Genomic DNA, 16165 nt, shown 5'->3' with positions numbered 1-16165 from the left:
ATCTTGGTACATTTATGCTACTGTGTGAGATTTTCTCACACTTAGATTGCCCCAAATAATGAATAGGAAAATTGAATGTTCATGTCTAATTCGATACATCCACTGATGTTTTATAAGATAATTTGTATCCCAATGGTGGGATCAACAGTTCATAAGTTCAGTTTTTCACTTTTCGCAACAATCTTTATGTTCAGGGGTTCTTGGCGACCGTCCTGGATTTGTCGTCATGATCATGGCTTTTTAGTTTTGTCGAGTGGGCAAGGTCACAGGCAGCGCAAAGCTTTCTTGTAAAAGTTTCTATAAACTCAAATGCTGGCTTCGGGTGGTAGCCATCTTGTAGTAGGCCACATTAGTCAACTTAAGTGTAATAAACATAAAACAGAATTACTGCACGGAAATGATTAAACAGTGTTATACCCCTGCTAATACCATTATGTGTATGAATTTATCTAGCCATTTGCAACATCCAAAGCCATTAATGCATATTAATTTAAGCGCAAACACAATTACATTACATAAGCAACATCGATTTCTGTCAGTTTGCTCACCAACTTAGTTCACTTATTATTTTAGCCATGCAATAGCATTCCCACGTGTAATTCTTTTGTTAATAAGGTTGGTTAGACAACATTTGACAAACGTTTAATAATTAATAATTAATCAGTAGTACTTTTAGTTATAACATGCGAAAATGAAACAGGTATTCGGTTTTAAAGTAAAACCCTGCTCCATCAGGGGCAGCTGCTGTTTGTGACCTGTGTGGAGAGCTGAAAGGCAGGACCTTCCACTCACATACACCCAGAGATAATAACTGGACTTCAAGGGTACAGTGAAATCAAAAACCTTTTCCTGGAGTGACAAGTCCAAGACCTTTGCAACTGGACCTGGACTGGACCTTGCTGGTGGCCTCTGCTGGAGTGAGTCCTGGAGCCTAGGTTCTGCTCATGAGGTCCTGGGAGCCTTGTAAGTGTCCAAGAGGTGTGACTCCACAAAGTTGGAAAACATTTGGAGATAACTTATAAAATCTAGCTTCCAGATCTCTAGGGGACCAGGAAAAACACCTAAAGCTGTCTGCCTGAGGCACAACCTCAGTGAACAAGAATATGTCCTGCTTGGTTCTTTTTCCTGCCCGAACAAAGACTTTAGCCGTCCCTCGTAGCGAAGGCATGCAGTTTCGGTGTGACTAGCCCAGCCGCAGCTTTCAGGCTTGTCCCGCTGGAGGTTTTCAAGCTCCAAAAACACGTGTAAGGGCCTAATTTATATAATGGTGGGCGGCCCATTTCTGTGATAGGGAGACTGTCAATTACTCCATCGCCCTGATGGGAGCGCTGCCTGCCAAATTTAGAAATGCTTGTCAAGCCATCATGGCGGTTCCTGACAATGCCGTTTTCAGTTTGGTGCACCTCTGTCACCCTCTGCCACCCTTTTGGACTGCGGGCCGGCTGCCATAGTCCAATCAAACCCTTAGAAAGTGAACTGGTACAACCCACTTGATATATACGAACTCCTCTCCATCGCGGTATCTTGAAATTGTGTCTACTTCCCAGTCAACCACAAACAATAAGTTCTAATTACTTGTTCTTGGCACCTTTTGGCCTCAAACCTTATAAAAATCATAATATTGAGTTCACCTTATTGACCTACAGTGTCATTTTTCTTATTACGTTTTTCTCAATTTGTAAAAATTGATTGTCAAGTTTGTATCCTGTTGTGGTTTGACTTTTTAATTACAGTGGTATTGCTAAATACTTTACACACTTTCTTTGCGTTACGTCTGTTTGCTCTGCATTGTAGCTGCCAGGGCTTGAGCCCAGGTTTAATTGACTGAAACTGTGGGTTTAACCTGGCAAGGTTCCCGAATTTATTACTTGAGGAGGACCCACAGCCACCCCAACCAATGACCCATTTTCTTACACTACCGCACAGGAGACAGTAGCATTTAGCTCCGTGCTTCTGAGATGGTTTTGCCATCCTCCCACTGACACTAAGGACTAAAGTGGTGGTTCCATCTGGAGAAGGTTTACTTGTCCTTCAAATCCTCCCTTCTGTGATGCTGGATTCCGAAGATCCTACCATAAAGAAACCTGCTTTCTTTCTGGTTGTTAGAGTCGGGGAGAGGAAGCAGTGTTCCGTGGATAGTTTTCCAGCCTCCATCATCTGTGAGTTGGCTGTAAAGCTGTGTAGGTCCTGGTCAGCCACAGAGACACTTTGAACATCTTAACACTATTGTAGGACAACCTTTAGCATCATTTGGAATGTGTTTTGCTTCTGTGTAACTTGTGAGCCCTTTATCGAGTTTTCCTTATTTCAGTGATATGAGCTAATTTATTTTTAATTATTGATTTGGGAATTTTACGTTATGTATATCCTGAATGCATTGTTTGCTTTGCTAGCTGTTGCACACGTACCAATTTTGTAATTTTATTTTTGTAAATTGGAATTGCAGAGGACATTATATCTGTTATCCTGACAGACTACCGCCTGCCAACATTAGAGATCTTTACTGACCTAGTGGTAATCCCTGTACCCTCGAAGGAACAGCTATCACTGCAATTCTTCACAGTTCCTCTGAAGGTGCTAAACATTTGGTGAACAACTGCTGTCATCCTCAAAACTTTGTGTGTCTCAGGAACTTTCAAAGTGAGAGTTTGTTTTTGAAAAACAAATGAATATTGTCCCACCTGCACACCCAGAGAGATTATTTTCCCTGGGTGTGGGGCTAATTTTTGTGTTTTTCTGTTCGTCTCCTCCGGTTTTTCATGCCACTAACAGACAGAAAACAAGGACATGAGACTTTCGGCCCTAAATAGGGCGGGCAGGAGATGTCCTTCTAGACAGCCAGCCCTCCATCAGGCCATTGGTGTAAGCTTTCTGTGGGCGGAGGCGGAGCCAACAGGGCACAGCTGGCGGGCTGCCAACTCACATTATGGTGGGAGAAGCTAGGGTTTAGGGTAAAGGGCACTCTATCACAGTCAGTACCATGTCTGCCAAACCCTAAGTCGGGCCCCTGTGCTTCTCTCCCCAGCATGTCCCCAGGCTCGAGGGCCTGCAGGAATCAACTTGTTATTGCCCTGGTGTCTAAATGACATGTTACACCCAAATCACAGCCTTTAAAACCCTTAGCCTACTGGACACATAGATTTGTTCCAGTCACTTATTTACACAAACAACACTTGTGTTTCTTCGTTATTAACTCTTGCACCGGTTCAGTAATGCTATCTCCCCTCCAGATACACTTTGATGGCTCTGGCGATCACATGGTGATGAGAACAACATTCTTAATTCAGTCCTGACTGATTCTCTTCTGTTTTCTGTAGGATCTGAAAGCGCCAACGAATGACTATGAGACCCTCCAGATATTTAAGGAAGGATCCTCGTCGGAGAACCGAGTGAATCCACCCCTGAAAGCCAAGATGGGGAAAACTAGGGGCGGGAAATAGATAGCTAGATGGATACTTTGTTATTGCTTCAAGTTATTTAAAACCATCGCAATATAACAAACGCCCATAAAAAACTGAGCAGCATGACGTCATAAAATATCTTGTTTTGCTCAATCGTGCTTACTTCTATCAATGTAATGATCCTACAAGTGTGTGTGCCTTCTGTCTTTAAATTACGATTGTAAAACAAAAAAAGAAAAAGTCCAAGGGTCGGGAAATGACAGGCGCGGGTATTGTCAACAAAGGAGGGTGAAAAAGGATAGGGGTGATAAAGAGGAGACCTACAAGGGAGGGTGATAGGGAAGGTGGGAGAAAATGAACATCGAAGGAGTAAGAGACTGTGAAGAGAAGAGATGGTTTAGAAGAGCAAAAACAAGGACAGAACAAGGAGGTGTGGCAGGCGGAGGGATTTCTTCTTGTTATGTTATGTTATGCGGTTTTATATAGTCCACAGCTGCCCCGGCAAAGGGGCGTCCCAGCGCTGAAGCAGAAAACTGCAGAACAATAGACAACAGAAGCAGCCGACAGTGGAGGAAAGAGGTGCGTTTTTTTTTTAAGTTTAAGTTTATTGAGCCCAATAAGAAAATACAGTACACGATGAAAATCCGATCAGAGAACATAAGTACTTATGATATGAACAATAAAGGATATTAAGCATAAAGGGTACAATAAACATGGTGACCTAGAAAAGAGAAAGGGGGAGGGAAAAAGAAAAGAGGGGGAGGGAGGGGGAGGAAACAAAAAGAATTTCGTTGGGGAGAGTACAGAGCAATCAAGGGTAGCAGAAGAGGTAAAATGAAGCATTACATTGCATGCAATGTGAAACTCTAAAACGCATATAGTGATGTAATGGGATAAGTACAGTATACAAGAACAATTATAAATTATTCAAACAAAAGACAACGAAATTAAATCAAGGCGGTTTGCGGACATCGTCCGATGTTCTCACAGTAACAGTAGCGGCAGTATTCGGGGGGGGGGAAGTAGATAAATATGTAGTGAGAGGGAGCCATAACAAATCTCTTTTAATTGCTAGTGATATAGGGGTAACATAGTTGGTGTCAAGTCTGTGGTTAAAACAGATGGCGTTCCACCAGGCTCTGTAAGTGACTTTATCCGCGTGTTTCCAATTCAGGGTGATTAGATGTAAGGCTATAGCGATTAGCAAATCTATTAATTGACAATGTGGTGAAGGATGAGGCCATGAGGGGGATAGGGAACCAAGAAATATATTTGAAAGGGAAAAAGGAACTTTAGTGTTAAATATCTTGTTAATTTGAGACCAAACTAAGAGCCAGAATTTAGCAATGTTAGGGCAATCAAATAGCATGTGTTTTAAGTCAGCCTTTAAACAAGGGCAGGACCAGCAGTGTGATGAAGTGGTGGAAGAAAAGGAAGCCAACTGTGCAGGTGAGTACAATGCTCGGTGATATACAAAATAAAGAGTCTGAGTGGTGTTGGCCGCCCGTGAAGTTTTATGAATCTTTAACCACAGCTTATCCCACAAAGGGACAGGCCAGGAATGTAATAAATCTTTTTCCCAAGGCAGTTCAGTCTTTGTCTTGGACCGCGTTGCCAAAGATAAGAGACCATTGTAGAGGGAAGATGCAGAAGGGGAAGCGTTTATCAAAGGGAACAAAGTAGAGCAGGCTGTAGGAAGATTTGGAAAAGGTGGAAGCGATGAGAGATATTGGTGAAGAGAGGGAAGCAGAAGGTCATATTGCTTTTTACATGAATTAGGAAGGGCAAAGTCAGATTTGAGGACTGAGAAAGGAAGAGGGGTACCATCCATTAAGAGTTGGGAAATCCATTTCAAGCCCTTGGAGCGCCATATCTTCCAGTAGAAAGCACGATTTTTAATACGTAGTAACTTATTATGCCAAATAGGTTGTTGAGAGAGTGAATCACGTGAGGGATAAGAGGCTGGTAAGAGAGGAGATAAAAGTTTTCGCGTGTGAGAAATAACAGGATGACGCAAAGAAGAAGTGTGCGCAGAGAAGGTAAGGGATTCCAAGAAGGCGAAAGGGGAAGTAAAAAACTCCTCGATGCGAAGCCAAATTGGAGGATAGGTAGGAAGGTCCGAAGAAAGCCATGAAGAGGCTTGTTTTAGGGAAAATGCGTGGTGATAAGATTTAAAGTCAGGAAACTTAAGCCTACCATTTAATTTATCTTTTTTGAGAGTAGATAAGGCTATCCGAGGGGGTTTACCTTTCCAGAGGAATTTTAGTAAAGTGCGGTCTAATGTCTTAAAGTAATAATCTGGGATGTGTACAGGAATCATTGAGAGAGAATATAAAATGACGGGAGCAAGCATCATCTTAATGGAGTCCAACCTACCCCACCAGGAGAGAAAAAGAGGGTGCCACTTGGTAATAGAGTCCTTTAGCTTCTTAGTAATGTAGTCAAAATTGTATTTGAGGGTTTCGGAGATAGACGGGGAAAACCATAATCCTAAATATTTTAATTTAGAGGATTGCCAGGAAAAACCGGTATGATCAAAAAAGTGTTTAAGACACAAAACATTGAGGGGTAAGACTTCACATTTATCACGATTTAGGCGGTATCCTGAGAGTTTTGAAAACGCATCTACTTGGGAAAGGAAAGGAGGAAGGGAAGTATCGGGATTGGAGCAGTATAACAGAATATCGTCTGCATAAACAGACATTTTGACTTGTTGGGTGCCTAAATGGAATCCTGTAATTAGGGGGTCCTGCCTAATTTTGGTAAGGAAAGGCTCTAGTGCCACTACAAATAGGAGAGGGGATAGGGGGCAACCCTGCCGTACACCTCTTGAAAGAGAAAAATAATCGGAGACTTTACCATTAGCAAAAATAGACGCTTTAGGACCAGAGTATAAGAGAGAAATAAAGGAAATTAACTTAGAGGGAAACCCTATCCATTGAAGAGCGCGGAACATAAAGTCCCAGCCAATCCTATCGAAAGCCTTTTCGGCGTCTAAAGCTATGGCAGCAAGCGGATAATCTAAGGAAGAGGCCTTGCTAAGGATGTTAAAAAAGACTCTGGAGTTATCAGAGGATAAGCGCCCTTTTACAAAGCCCGATTGTTCCGGGCCAAGAAGCTCAGGTAAGATTGGGTCAATACGTAAGGCAAGAATTTTAGCAAAAATTTTATAATCCGTGTTCACTAAAGATATCGGGCGATAGTTTTTACAGAAAGAGGAATCCTTGCCCTCTTTGGGGATTAGGCAGATCATAGCATCTTGGAAGGTACCTTGAGATGATCCGTTTGCGATAAAAGAAGTAAACAAAAGAAGAAGTTGTGGAAGGAGGAGTTTCGAAAAGTGTTCGTAGAATTCAATGGTAAAACCATCCGGACCAGGGGTCTTCCCTCGTCTCAAAACCGATACGGCATGAGAAATTTCTGCTAGTGAGATATCTGACTGCAGTGAATCAAAATCAATATGTTGCGAGGGAGGAGAAGGGATGGATTGAAAGTAGGAGGAAAGGTCAGATTGAAGAGGTTGGGTCTCCGGGGTGTAGAGAGTTTTATAAAAGGAGACAAACTCATTTAAAATATCTTCATCCTTGAGAAGAGTGTCACCATTGGAATTTTTCAGAGACTCTATCCTGGTTCTATCTCGCCGAGATTTTAGATAGTTGGCCAGTAATTTCCCCATTTTATTCTGACCTCCATAGTAACGAGCACTACATTTCAGGAGATAAGAAGAAGCCGCTTCCGTGGATGCTTTGTTGAAGGTAATTTTGGCAGTGATAAGATCTTTCAAAGAAGCTTCAGAGTACGAGTGGTAGTATGCGTATTCTAATTTTTTAATTTTGGCAAGCAATTGAGCCGCTTGTTTCTCAAAAACTTTTTTCTTCCGAGAAACAAAGTTAATAATAAAGCCTCTGGCAGCTGCTTTAAAAGAATCCCAAATCATAGCAGGAGAGGAATCATGGGTAGTGTTTATGACGAAGAATTCCGACGCAAAAGAACTGAACTGGCTGGAAAAATTAGGATCTGTAAGTAATGAATTATTAAAACGCCAACGTCCAGCGCCTGGGGTGTGAGGAAGAAGGTCAAAATCAACAGAAACCGGTGCGTGGTCTGAAATTAAAATGGACCCTATTTCTGAATGAAGTACGTGTTGCGTTAGAGGTTTACTTAAAAAGAGGTAGTCAATACGGGATTGTGATTTGTGTGGGGGGGAGAAAAAGCTATATTCACGGAGTTCAGGGTGACATAGTCTCCAAATGTCAACTAAAGACTTTTGACGGATGGTGGAAGCAAATTGTGAGTGCATTTTGTTGTTTACAAATCTGACTGGGGAATTCCTATCGAAAACGGGGTCACAAACTTGATTACAATCCCCCCCAAAAACAATATAATCATCTGTAAGGGAGAGCAACTTGTCAGAAATATGCAACCAAAAAACATTGTCAACTGAAACTGGAGCATAAACGTTGAAGAAAACCACTGGTATTTTGTCAATAAGTAATTTAACAATTAACCAACGACCTTCAGAATCAGTTTCCTGAGAAATCACCGATACATTAAACTTTTTATGAGTGAGAATAAGAACACCATTTTTCTTACCTAAAGCTGGAGAGGAAAACACATTACCTACCCAACATCTTTTTAATTTAGCCGCTTCAGCCTCAGGAAGGTGAGTTTCCTGAAGGAAAGCAACATCAGTTTTTAACTTTGCCAAGTGGGAAAGAACTCGTTGTCTTTTAATGGGATTGTTCAGTCCTTTAACATTCCATGTGACAACTCTGAACTTGGCTGGATGAGATTGAATTCAAAAACCATGAACATACAATGCGATAAATAGGGTTGAAATTGAAAAAAGTAGAGAAATGAGAGCTCAAAAGTGTACAAAGAAGGAGATAAGAGGGGGAGAGATTGAAAACAATGGCATTAAGAAATTCGATAAGGGATAAGGAATAGAAGCAAGGGATATGGAATTGCAAATGACCAAAGAAGGGGAGAAGGGGGTGAAATGAGGGAGGTGGAAGCGGGAAGAAAAGAAAAGGAAAAGAGAAAAAGAAAAAGAGGAGAAGAGAAACAGTGATAGAGAACAGCACAGAAAGCATAGAAGTAAAATATGAACAAAAGGCATACTTACATGAAGAAGATCCAAGAGAACAAGGGGGAGGGGAAGAAGCCACACGAGACAGACAGCCCATCCAGGCTGACCAGACGAAGGACGAGGGGGGAAACGCCAATAAAAATGGGATATCTACGGATGCGAGAGGGAACAAAAAACAAAAACGTTCAGAACCATTTAGCACAGTAAGCGATGAGGAATAGGGGATTCAATAAGAACAAAACGATTAGGTACCAACTCAAATTAAACTAAGAAGACTATCCAGACTACAAAGAACACCAAAGAATACATGAGGGACGGTGATAAAGAGAAACAATAAGTGAAAGAACCATAAGAAGAATTATCAGAACATCAAGTAATATTTGACGACGAGGGTCCCGAAGCTTCCATGATGTCCGTCCTATGAGAGTTTATGAAACTCTGTAACTGCTGCGGGTCTTCATAGGATGTTGTCTTGTTATTAAACGTGACCTTAAAGAGGCAGGGGTGAAAAAGGCCATAACGTGCTCCCATGGCACGAAGAGTAGGTCTCATATCGAGAAAGGCCTTACGTCTGTTGGCTGTGGACTTAGCATAGTCTTGAGCAAAAAACAAAGTGGCACCGGACCAGGTGACTCGTTGAGAGGATTTGGCCGCTGATAAAACCTTTAGCAAGTCTGTGTACTCCAAAAAGTATAGAATGACACCTCTCGGCCTCTGTGAAGGAGATGCACTCGATGGAAGACGTCCTAACCTGTGGGCTCGCTGAATGTTGAGAGCGGTGTCTTCTGGCATGTGGAGAATCTTGGGCAGAAAAGATTTAAAGAAAGTAGGAGGGTCCGACCCCTCTGATCCCTCCACCAGACCATAAATACGCAGGTTGTTCCGTCTATTACGGTTTTCAAGATCCTCGACTTGGCGTTGGAGGACAGACACTTGAGATTGAAGGTGAGAGACATTAGTGTTAGTGTCCGTAAAGGAAGACATGTGACTTTCCACTGCGGTAATTCGTGTATCAAGTTGAGCCCAAGTGTCAGTGAGGACTTGTAGTTTATTATTTGTTTCCTCCATAAAGGGACGAAGGGCCCTGATTTCCTCCAGTAGTGTTTCCATAGAAATAGGCGAGTTAGGTTTAGGAGGAGAAGGGGGGTTGTGCTTTAGACGTTTGGTGACAGACTTCACAGCAGGTACTGGCGAGGGAGAGGGATCCATTTTCTCCGCGGGGTCTTGTGAGGATAACAGTGAATCCTCTAGTTTAGAGAAGGCAGTGAAAACTTTTGAATTTTTGATAAGAGTGTACTTGGGCGTAGGATGTTTAGCAAGTGCGCCCTTCGTTCTCCCCATAAGAGGCAAGTCCAACAGTCCAGGTAAGCGAGAAGGGCAGAGGGAGAGTTTCACTAGTCAAATGGTTAACATCACTGTCAGATCCAGCAATTATCAGGAAGTCTCATTGAAGTGCGCGTTCGAGCTGAGTTGGAGAAGTAGTCATTGAATTGACGTATCCGTGGAAATGAGGCAGTTCCATCAAACTATTTCAATATCTGAGATAAGAATCCCTGTCAAGAACAGCCATGAGTGAGGAAGAGCTGTGTTATCGGAAGAGAACAGTGCAGAAAAACACTCTCGTGAAGTGCGTACATAAAATGGCGGCTGAATCGGAGAAGAAGACGCTGCACAAACTACGCACCTCACATATTTCCAGGAATATGTCATTGAGAATATCCAAAGTTGGTGAAGAAATGAAGACAAAAGCCAGAGATGAGCAGAATAATAGCCAATAGGGGAGAAAAATCACTTTTGCAGCATGTTTCTTCAGGTCATCAGCTTACATTCACCTCAGACGAGAAAACAAAATGGCGGCCGTTCCGAAAACGGAGCCTCCGAGGGAATTAAAGAGGATTACATGCAGCTTACTGACATAGCGACTGCAAAATGCAGTGCTCCGGATGTTCAGACAGCTTGTCCCAACTTTGTGGCATCCTCGTACTCGTAATTACGAGAGAAAAAATCGGCGTTGTCCTCCCGACTCCGGGAGCGTCAGGGAAGAGCCGCCATCTTCGTAAGGCGTTAACCACGCCCCCCAAGAGGTGCGTTTTGATAGCCTTATGGAATGCCAGGTCGTTTTTCATACCGTGAATGGCGATGGGGAGCATATTCCAAAGTTTGGCTGCCAATACAAGGAAGGAGCATCCACCAGCACGAGCCCTCCTCACCTGCGGAATAAAAGGGGCTGTATATTGTAAGCAGATTAGCCAAGATGTCAGGAGAGGAGAGATTTAACATTTTGAAAGACATGCAGAGGATCTTGAACTCTATATGTTTGTGTCAGGACTTGTAGGGAGTGCAGAGTTCATGAAGATGTGCAGGGGGGGGGAGTCACCTATCAAGATAAAATCTCGCTTACACCGGGGAAGAGGTCTGGGCCAAAGGGATGAATTAATGGCTGGTTTGTTATTACAGAATGTGTCGTAAAGTTCATTGGTTAAGACTTCTCATATTATGGCATCATTAGGACAAAGTGTGTAGGCATAACTCACCGAATTGGGCATATAAATTCACACAGCATAGAGTCTAATCGGACATAGACACACATTCAGCCTGACACTGTACATCCTGTAATGATGGAAACAGCAGATGAAATGTGTATTAAGTTTGCATTAAAAAGTCATTTACTACATGTTAATTATCTAAATGCACATAACATTTTCTGAGAAAATTTTTGACCTGTTGTTCATTACTGAGATGTTTCTCAAAGGCCATTGGCCTCAGTCTACCATTAGCCATTCAAGATACATTCAGCATTGGCTAGACTGGATGGTTAGTGGCGTCATGTTGAGATGTTGGTGCTAATAGTAGAAAGGAAGGTCAAATCCTTCTCTAATGGCATCCACTGAAACAATAACTTTTAGCTTCATATTTTCAATAAAATAAAACACATGATTTTAAGAATGAATTTCCAGGTTTGTTTTTGGTCTCCACCATAAATTATTACTCTGATATTTTGATTTGAGGTTTCATGTTCATAAGGATTAAGCTGAGACTTAAAGGACTTGGTATTACATGAAAGTCTACAAAGCTGTCTCACAGTAAAGTGTGTTATGTTCATTGGGTTCTCAGCGCTGGAATTAATTTGGATGAGGTGATTGGGAAGCAAGCCGACTAGAGTGGCTACTTTATACTTTCATTTAACAAAAGTATCTGCGAGGACAGGATTAGTCATTGGATGTTATAACCCCTAACAATATAAAATACATTTGAGCTTTCAAAGCAGAATTGTCCAAGCAGTACCCCAAACTTTCACTAAACAATGTGTCCCACTAAGAAACACTATCACTAAATACGTTTAGGAATTGTTTTTACTGGATCTAAAAGATATAAAGGTGTGGAAAGTGGACAGGACATCTCAGAAAAACCCAAATACTGAAAATATAACAATTCTGAAAAGACAGTGGAAACAATATAAGAAGGACCAGGTATAGGTGTGCTATCTGTTTTTACTGACCAGGGTGTGCATTTGGAATAGTGAAGTGTGCTTGGTGGACGACTGGGAGCGTGAGGAAGAAGTGAAGCCGTTATGCCCCTTTGACATGAAGAATCCTCTCCTCCCTCTTGGTTGCCACCATCTTTCAGGCTGATGAACAGCTCAGGGTCTGCTGGATCCCATTTCCAAAAGACTGGAAGTTCTTCAAGGTGTGATAAGAGGAGCACAGACCGGCTTGCTTGACTTTGTTCAACCACATGGGGTCCTCCTGCACTGAGAGGAGAGGAGAGTCAATGATTCTCGCCTTCAATTACTCTTGGAAATTTTGAAGCCCCAAACTCGTTTTCCTGCCAATTATGGTGTTACATAAATGATGTAGAAGAATAGAAGTAAATCTCCACCAAAAAAAGCAGCACTTATTGTTATTTTGTTTAATTAAGAGGAAGTACCTTTGTTTGGTGGAAATCATGCTTTTTTTCTAAGGTCTCGTCTCCTTCTTCATAAGAAGATTAGGTTTGTTGTGGATTCCTGTTTGAGGAATTTTGAGGACCAAACACATCACAGAAAATATATCTTCACAGTATCACTGGAGACATTACCTTGTGGTCTTTCACATAGATGTATTGTAGAATATGCAATAGACATCCACTCAAAGATGTAGTGTCAATGCTAAATTCTTAAATACAATTTATTAGCCGTATAGTTCTTTGAGAGCAAAGTTTATTCAGCTGAATGGCATCTTGACCTCAAGCTGCTTCAGGCATGTCTAGCACAAAATTCAAATTATAAATGGATATACCCTCCCTCAGCAATGAAAATGTACACAGCACTTGGTTCTCAAGTAATGAAGACAGTTGTGTATCAATTAAACGTGTAACAACTCCTTCCTGCTACAATCAATAACATTAGTGAAAGAGAGCATTTTTCCCACTGCTGATGCAACCTTGAAAAACATTTGCCAAGGCTGGAACATGAGCATCGTGCCTAGGCCTGGGCGAAGCACTACGCTACGCTCGCGTAGTTTGCGAAGTTCGCGCTACTTCGCACTACGCGAACTGCACGTAGCACAGTGCGAACACGCGTAGCGTAGTGTTGCGTAGTGCTGCGGTCATTTTTTGCTTGCTCGCGGTCCTCAACGTCAAGTTGGCGACCGCGAGCAAGCAAAATGACATCCCGGCGAGACTTTTTCCTTGTTCGCGATCAGCAACTGCAAGTTGGCGATCGCGAGCATGGAAAATAAACCTCCCGGCGAGATTCCCAACGCGAGGAGGTCAGGTTTCTCATTGCGAGTGGTCGCGTATGCTCGCGACCGCTCGCGATGAGAAACTACCAGTTCGCGTTGAGAAAGCTGAAGCTCGAGTAAAAATCTACTTGAGCAGCAGAAAACTACAGCTCGCACTGTGCAAGATGCCATTTTCAATGATTGCACAGTGCCAGTTGCTTGTCCGCACTGTGCAATCATTGAAAACAACATCTTGCACAGTGCGAACATGTTACTACGCAGTTCGCGAAGTGCTACGCGTAGCTCGCGTAGTGCGAACTTCACTTTGCGTAGCTTCGCGAAGTGCTACTTCGCGAACTACGCCCACCCTTAATCGTGCCTCACTTGCTGGTCTCCCCTTGCCACCCGAAGCTGGACTCTGCTCAATGTTATTCTAATTGTCAGTCACTGAAGCCTACGCATGTGTTAGACCTGCAGCATTGTGCACACGGGATGTAGACAAGGAGTCAGTTAAGTTTCATGACTTTCGCCTAAGTGCTCACAATGCCCCCTCTTGGCACTGGGTGCCAACCTGACCACTCAATAATGCTCAAGCGCCTGCCCTCTTTATTGTCTTTATATCACTTCTTCCCTGCCTCCTAGTCCCTGCTTGTATGCTTTGAGGCTTCTTCCCTCCTTTGCCCTTTCAAGCTTATGCAGTTATTTGCCACATTTGCCATGTGAGAAAAGAGTATTAGTAGGTGGGGTGTTTGCAATATCTCACCTGGTAATAATATTACTGTTGTCTCAGGTCCAGTTAGGGTCTCTTAATCAAACCTTGGCTCGGTCCTGGGTGGCTGTGGCACAGAGCAGGCAGGCTCAAAGGAAAACAAGTGTAAAGCATTTATGAGTGCCAAAACAAGCAATAAGTAAGAAACACAACACAATAAAAATCCCACTACAATTTATAAAAAAAAGAATATATTTTACCTTTGATTAGACACCAAAATATCAAACATAAGATGGAAGGGACCGGACAGAGGATTTTTGCAAGATTTTCATAAATCATTGCTTTTCACTCTAACACGTTTTAGAAGTTTCCAAAAGTTTAGTAAATTATAGCTTTTCACTCTTAGCTGTAGTCAACAACCATTGAATGTGAGTGTCTGGGGCAAAGTCAAAGTTTCAGGCTGAATACAAAGGGACCGATATGGGCACCAGTTTGATCCCCGTCACGATTTTAGCTTTTCTGATTCTTTTTCTAGTTGATTATGAGGTTGGCAGGGTTCTCTGCAGCTTGAAGCCAGCGTTGGCTCGGCTTCGCCTGACAGGTGAAGTCCAGTGATACAGTGAAGTCTTGGTTCACTGTGGTGATTGAGGCTACCCAAGAACCAGCAAGTACCAGTAGTTTATGAGCCTTGAACTCTATGCCCAAAAACATTATCTTTGGCCTTTGGCTACCAAGTTGCAGTTCTAAGGGAGAGAGAGAACCCTCTAGCACCAGCCAAGGGTCTGGGAGACACTCCTTGGGGCTAGGACTCGATCTCACAGGCTACACCAGTAGAGTCCAGGGAAAGTCCAATGGCTACTGGTCAGCTGCACACTTTGTAGATGCAAGCTTATTTCTCTTTTGTGCCCCTGAAGCTTAACAGGAGGCTAGCTAACTAGCCCTTGTAGTCAAATACCTGATCTTTGGCCTAATGGGGAGCAGGTCCAGCCCTTTGGGGGTCTCACCAACAAGTAAACAGTAGGATAGATCTCTTCTTTCTGCAGTCCTGTCTTGGTTCAGCAGGTGCAGCAGGTGCAACCTTCCTGGGTGCAGCCTGTCTTTCTGAGGTCTACAGGCTCAGCAGGCGCAGTCCTTCTTCTGTCCTTTCCAAATCCAGCAGTGGTCTGAGGCTGCAAATTGTATGTCAATTTCGAGTTTGTGGGTGAGGAGGACTCAATTGCCAATGAGGCAACAATTCCCATGGGGTCACACCTCTCACTATTTCATTATTTTATGTGGGGTTGGAACAAAAAAATCCCACCGTTCATCTCTCTCTCCAAATCCAAAATGTTGTGACCCCTATTCATTGGGGCAGAGCCAATGGCACACCTGTGTGTCCAGTATAATTAACCACCTTTCCTTGAAAACCAGTTCTGCAACAGGTTTTCCAACTCTGCAGAAGATGCCAGTCTATCTGGCTATACAGAGGAGTGGGCAAGCTAAGGTGAGATTCACATTTACCTCTTGGAAGCAGTAGCCCCTTTAAAGCGGGCCCATCCATGGCCACCAGCCTTGAGCCTGTCCAGCAGGAGCAGGTGACACCTCATCTCTCCAGCAGACCCTTTGTTCCCCTTCCTGGAAGCTCTTCAAAACTTGTAGTAGAAGGGCAGAAAGGCTGTCTTAGGTGACAACTGCTGTAGTTAGTCAGGAACCGCTACCAGAATTTTGCGGCAAGAAAGTTTGTGACTTTCTAAAGTTACCTTTGCATCAAAAGTTACTTTAAATCCAAATTCTGCATTGGGTCAGGTTTTATGCAACATTTAAATTATACATTGGAGTATTAGGTTTGTTGGTCCTAAATAGAAGTTAGTACTTGGCGCTTGATAGGTAAATTCCATGTAAGCCAACGGGATGAATGGCCTTACACAGAAAATGACAAGTTTAAGTTTTCACTAGGAGTTTGTGAAAAATTCTGTTCTGCTGACGGAGTTCATGGAGTTTTGCCACAGAGTGCAAAAGTTCCGGAAAAACTCCATCAACCACTGCATCATGGAGTTTGTCCTCGTGCATGGCTAGCAAAGGTTATGTTGGCAAGAGCGAATGAGAGTTGCTTCTCCACACGCAAAATGCAAGCCCTAGAATGCATCCTGGCAAGATTTCTCCAAGCGAGCAGTCATGGCAGGTATCTATCATTCGTGTTGAGAAAGCGGCCACTTGAGGAGAAAATTTACTCGAGCAGCAGAAAGAAGCAGCACGCTCTGGCATCCCGCGGGGTCACGCTCATGCT

At 42.9% G+C, this 16165-nt stretch overlaps 1 protein-coding gene across 1 annotated transcript in view; it reads left to right on the top strand.

Annotated features, from left to right (window-relative positions):
* The window catches only part of LOC146808747 (cell adhesion molecule CEACAM6-like), a 261452-nt gene extending 250012 nt beyond the window's left edge, over positions 1–11440 (top strand). Inside the window, exons 9-10 of the mRNA XM_085614229.1 lie at positions 3318–3980; positions 10575–11440. Of these exons, the coding sequence (XP_085470355.1) occupies positions 3318–3440 (123 nt within the window). The 3' untranslated portion in view covers positions 3441–3980; positions 10575–11440. The remainder of the gene's footprint in view (positions 1–3317; positions 3981–10574) is intronic.
* Positions 11441–16165: the final 4725 nt, after the last annotated feature.

The sequence above is a fragment of the Triturus cristatus genome, chromosome 7 (assembly GCF_964204655.1).
Source record: "Triturus cristatus chromosome 7, aTriCri1.1, whole genome shotgun sequence".
Lineage (NCBI taxonomy): Eukaryota > Metazoa > Chordata > Amphibia > Caudata > Salamandridae > Triturus > Triturus cristatus.
Note: the sequence above shows the minus strand (reverse complement) of the source record. Positions and strands in the feature narration are given on the sequence as shown.